At 40.7% G+C, this 5,030-nt stretch overlaps 1 protein-coding gene across 1 annotated transcript in view; it reads right to left on the bottom strand.

Annotated features, from left to right (window-relative positions):
* CHRNA9 (cholinergic receptor nicotinic alpha 9 subunit) overlaps positions 1-4,735 on the bottom strand; it is a 36,803-nt gene extending 32,068 nt beyond the window's left edge. The window contains exons 1-2 of the mRNA XM_018564438.1: positions 4,641-4,735; positions 2,505-2,641 (exon numbers count right to left, since the gene is read on the bottom strand). Of these exons, the coding sequence (XP_018419940.1) occupies positions 2,505-2,641; positions 4,641-4,735 (232 nt within the window). The remainder of the gene's footprint in view (positions 1-2,504; positions 2,642-4,640) is intronic.
* Positions 4,736-5,030: the final 295 nt, after the last annotated feature.

The following is a 5,030-nucleotide window of genomic DNA, read 5'->3' as shown; positions in this document are numbered from 1 at the left end:
TGCGGGGGACTTTAAAAACATTTTTGTGTTATTTTACATTTTTTTTTATTTGTGACTATTTTTTTAAGCTTCTTTATTTTTTTATGCTTTAATTTTTTTTTAAACTTAATTTTTTTTTACACTTAACTTTATTGGTATCACATAGGGGGCTAAGAAACATGACAGGTTCTCTTTATGGAAACATCAGGGGTCACCTAGGGACCCCCAGAGAAGCTGATGAATAAGGGATCTGCTTCAGCAGCTTCTCACCCGCATCTGTTGCCGGAGAGTGACACTAAATGCGGAAGTGATGTAATATACATCACTTCCTGCATTGAGGTACTGGAGAGGAGATCAAAGGGAGATCATGTACTGAACCCCCTTTGATCTCCACTGACAGAGTCGATGTGCCGGTCCCAGCCGCACCGGGCACAGCAGATCTCTGGACCGGCAGCGGCGGTGATGGAGGCGGCAGTGAGTGAAATTTGTCAGTGCTATGAGCACTATGGGCATCTTCAATAAGTAAGTTTACAAACTTCTAGATCGATATGGTTATTAGGAGTGGGATGGAAGTGATGGAAATGCAATAAAGATATAAATATTTATTTTTTGACCACAGATACTCTTTAAACTCATGTTAATTTGGTTTCTTCTTCTTTTACAGTTACACTAACAAACAATTTTTAGGGAAATCTACAGATTGGACTGAATATGCTGTTTTGCTGCTTTCTATATTGAAAGCTAGAAATGCAAAATGGGGCTTTTCCAGTACTGTGACTCAGAGCTGCAATCCCCACTAGGACCAGCTTCTCAGTCCTGCACTGTGAGTGGGCACTGTGTTCATTGTGTAAGGTAACACTATATGAAAGCAAAGGGGATCCCTGCTGTATGAATCTACCAACCCCTGTAGGTAGTTAGTAGAGCATAATAAACAAAAATGAGGATATGATGCTTTCATGATCATTTTCTGGTTAATCTTCCACTGTGACTCATACATTCTAGAAGTCAGTAATTTCCCTAAGGTGAAACTGATAGACAAGCACTGCAGAGTAAGAGAGAAAACAAGAGCAATGGCTTTCTGTACTGTTAAAGGTTAAAGAGAAACCCTATGCATGTGTTTGAGCCATAAACATATATGTATTACATATTATTTTCCTTCAGGTTTTGTAAGAGCTTTTGAAGTATTACCTAAGATACCGGGGAAATGATTTTTATTATTACCATGAATGAGAACTTTAGATACAATATATATACTGCAGAAAATATTATTGCACAGCTAAGTAAAAGATAACTTTCACACTCATTAAAGCCCAGCTCCAGCATGAAAAATAAGCCTGTCTGGAGTACTCAACCTATTTTCTATTTTATTCAACCAGACTCCAGGGTTCCTGGATTAACTGCAAATATCTGCACTTCAGTGTGGTTTAAAAAAGTTTAGCTTTAAAAGACTTTAGACTTCGAAAAGGAGATCACCGACATCAGCATTTGCATTTCTTTCAGTAGAGGTTTGAGGTAAGTTAAAGTGACACTAAACTTAAAATGAATCTTAAAAATGTCTTCAAGTACCTTAACTATTAACAATAATGCAGCTTACTTGTGCATTACTCAACTGTGAATCCTCAAATCATCTCTGAGTTGGTGCTGACACTGTCCTTCCTTCTGGAGGCTGGCTACTTTTGTTCTCCATGGTCCCTGTGTGTGTTATAAAGTAGACACCACTCCAAGCTCAGCTACACAATGTTTGGAGATAGCCTGCCACCCCCTTTCCGGCCAGAGTGTCACAGGTTGCTAAGAGCCGGGCAGGGAGATGTGTAAGAGCCATACACATCTCCACAGCTAACCAGGGACACTGATCTCCAGATAGCAAACTCTCCCGGGCGCTCCGGGAGTCTCCCGCTCCCGGCCACCAAGGAGAGAAACACTGCTTTTTCTTTTTTTTTTCTTTATTCTGACACGGAGCCGTGTCAGAATAGAAAAAAAAAAACTTTTTGGCCATAAGAATGCATTGCTAGATTCCTATTGGCTATTTCAAAAATTTTTCTGTTCTGCTCGGTACCACAGAGGGACCGAGCAGAATGCCGGCTAATTACTCACTGCTGTTCGGCATCTATAAGAATAGACCGAACAGCAGCAAGTAGCCTGCCGGAGGTCCGGCTTAGATGGTCCAGCTTAGTCCAGATGTTGGTTCGGCTGAGTCGAACTCCTTCTGCACTTCGGCCGACCCGAAGCCACCCGATGTAAGGGTGATTTCAGCCGATATACGGCTGAGATCAGCTGTACCAGCCTGAAGTGAATAGCCGAACAGCTGAATAGCCGGCAGCTTAGTGAATAGACCTCTGAGTCTCTCATTGCTTCTTAACTGTTGGAGGCAATCTTGTGAAGCCTGAGATTGGAGCAGGCAAGCATCTGTTGTGCTTTTTTGAGACTGATTGCAAACTCATTGGAAGGTAAAGATTTTAAGCAGTCATCCACATAAAAGTCTTTTTCTATTAATTGTCTAGCATCTGAGCCATACTCAGACTCACCTTCTTGAGCAAAACATCTAAGTCCATAGATAGCAACTGCAGGAGAAGGGCTGTTGCCAAACATGTATACCCTCATGCGGTACTCTATGATGTCTGAACCAGAGAAGTTTCTCTCTGACAAGAAAGCAATGAAACATCTGCTGGATAAAATGTCCCCAGATTTTGTTTTAAAATTTTCTTTCGGGGGGCAATTGCCACCCTGCCCCCTGGCCCAGTCCGCCCCTGCCACCACCTAAAACAGGGGCGTAGGGGCTTTTTCCAGTTAGAGCGGTTAAAGTCTGGAACTCTCTTCCACAAGCAGTGGTATAAGCTTAGAGTATTGAATCATTTAAAAAGCTTTAGTTACCTTCCTCAGAGACTGCAACATACAGGGGTACAGGTACTCTTAAAAACTAGACCACACAGACACTCATGTACACACACATACACATGCACAATCACACACAGACACACAAGGTTGAACTTGATGGACCTGTGTCTTTATTCAACCTCAAATACTATGTATACTACATAGTATAATTTTTGTTAATAGCTGTCATTGGCGGCCGCTGATAACAACTATTAAGGGACCGTCAGGGGAACCATTCTAATATAAGTTCATGGCCGCTAAAGGTCGACCATGAGCTTATAGCAGAACAGTAAATGCACACGACGTAAGGCATACTGACAGGGAAGGCTGGGAACAATTTTGATCTGCTATATGCCTTACGTCGGTGGCAGGCTGTGGGCAGCAAGCAGAGCGGCATGTTTGTTGTATAATGGCCGCTCTGCTGCACAATGCCATACCCCCCCTTCCATCCACAGTGTCCCAGGTTACTAAGAGCCGGCAAGGTAGATGTGTAAGGGCTATACGCATCTCCCCACACAGCTTTTAGCAACCTGGGATGTTATGGCCGGTGTCTTGGTGATGTCACTGGTTGCCAGGAGCTGGGCCAGATGCCAGTCAGAGCACCCCAGGTCTGCTGATGGTTGTCTATGCGTTTAGCAGGAACTTGCGCCTGCATTATCAGGAAGATCTCTGAGGATCTTTAAAGAAGATTTCTTTAAACTATAGTGGTCAAAATATATTTATATTATATTATTGGTCAAACAATCGTTCAGTCGATTGATTGTTTATATTTATGTTTATGGTCAGTGTTACTTGATAGTATTTATGCTATTATGCTGAATTGCACAATATTACTTCTGCAATGCTGGCTTAAAGTTATTAACTACTGCACCGCTGGATGATATACTAACCTGGGCTCATTCCCTTTTGATAACTCTTCTATATATTTTACCCTTGTCCTTTAAAGATGTTTTTTTCAAGATTACAAGACTGTTCTACTGGTATTCTTCTTAATATAAGAATTGTTTTTCTGGCAGTGCTGATTGTGCAATGAGCTGTAATGTTCCAGTCAATCTTTTGCTATGTTGGCTGCCAAATAAAATAACAAAACAACAGAAGCACATTTAGGGCTCATTTAGACAGGCGGTTAGGCTAGTGCGGCAAGATCCTGAACACAGATAGATAGATAGATAGATAGATAGATAGATAGATAGATAGATAGATAGATAGATAGATAGATAGATAGATAGAGAGCACAAATGAAGTTTTTACTTTCACTTTCTCTGGTTACTACAAATACTTTGTAAAGTCTCATTATTTGTCTTCACAAACTGCAGTTACTAATTTACTTCGCTGCTTTGAAACTGTCTGCACCTCTTTCTCTTTCTGTGGCTGCGTAGGCATTTGCTATGGAACTGTGGCACTAACGATTAAGCTCAGACTTCCCCCCCCCCACCTACCTGGAATATTATTCTGACACCTTCACACCTTCGCACATAGGGAGACCCACCCCCACACCATCAAAGGGAATAATTTAGAATATGCCAAAACAATTAGTATGTAAGAAGTATCTATTCCCGTAGCATTTTAAAACATAAAATGATGTAACAAGGCCTGCTTTCAATTATAATAATCCATTAACTACATTTTAATAAAGCAAATTTTAAGATGGACCTGCCAGCAGATCAACTATTAATTCATTTTTGTGCTTACTGCCTAATAGACATATGCAAATGAAAAAGATTTATTTTGGACAAAATTAACTAAAAATAAAAGCATTTTAATGTGTTTTGTGAAATGAAACGAACCTCCAATCCCAAACAGCATATGTAAAGAAAAGAACCATCTTGGTGTAGATCTTGGTGTACACCAAGATGGAGGTGCCCATACTATCATAAGACATCATACGCCCTGCCTCCAAGATGGCGGCACGTATGTGCAGAATGCGCCAGTGACCAATATGGCCGCTGTTAACAAATTATTATGTGCCCGAATATGTTTTTTGTATACATATATTATTTAGTTCATTCGGATTCGGACGATTTGCAGGTTCGTCTGAATCCGAATGCACAAGTCTACTGCCTAATATACAATTTGGAAAAGAAAGAATAAAAGTGCCCATACATATACTGTTCATTGGCAGTGAAGTCTAGATTTAGAGCATCTCTACCAAAAACTGTCTGATACTCAAGCAGAAA

Source organism: Nanorana parkeri, unplaced genomic scaffold (genome assembly GCF_000935625.1).
Source record: "Nanorana parkeri isolate BGI_ZX_2015 unplaced genomic scaffold, ASM93562v1 scaffold24, whole genome shotgun sequence".
Lineage (NCBI taxonomy): Eukaryota > Metazoa > Chordata > Amphibia > Anura > Dicroglossidae > Nanorana > Nanorana parkeri.
This window is presented reverse-complemented; position numbering and strand designations above follow the sequence as displayed.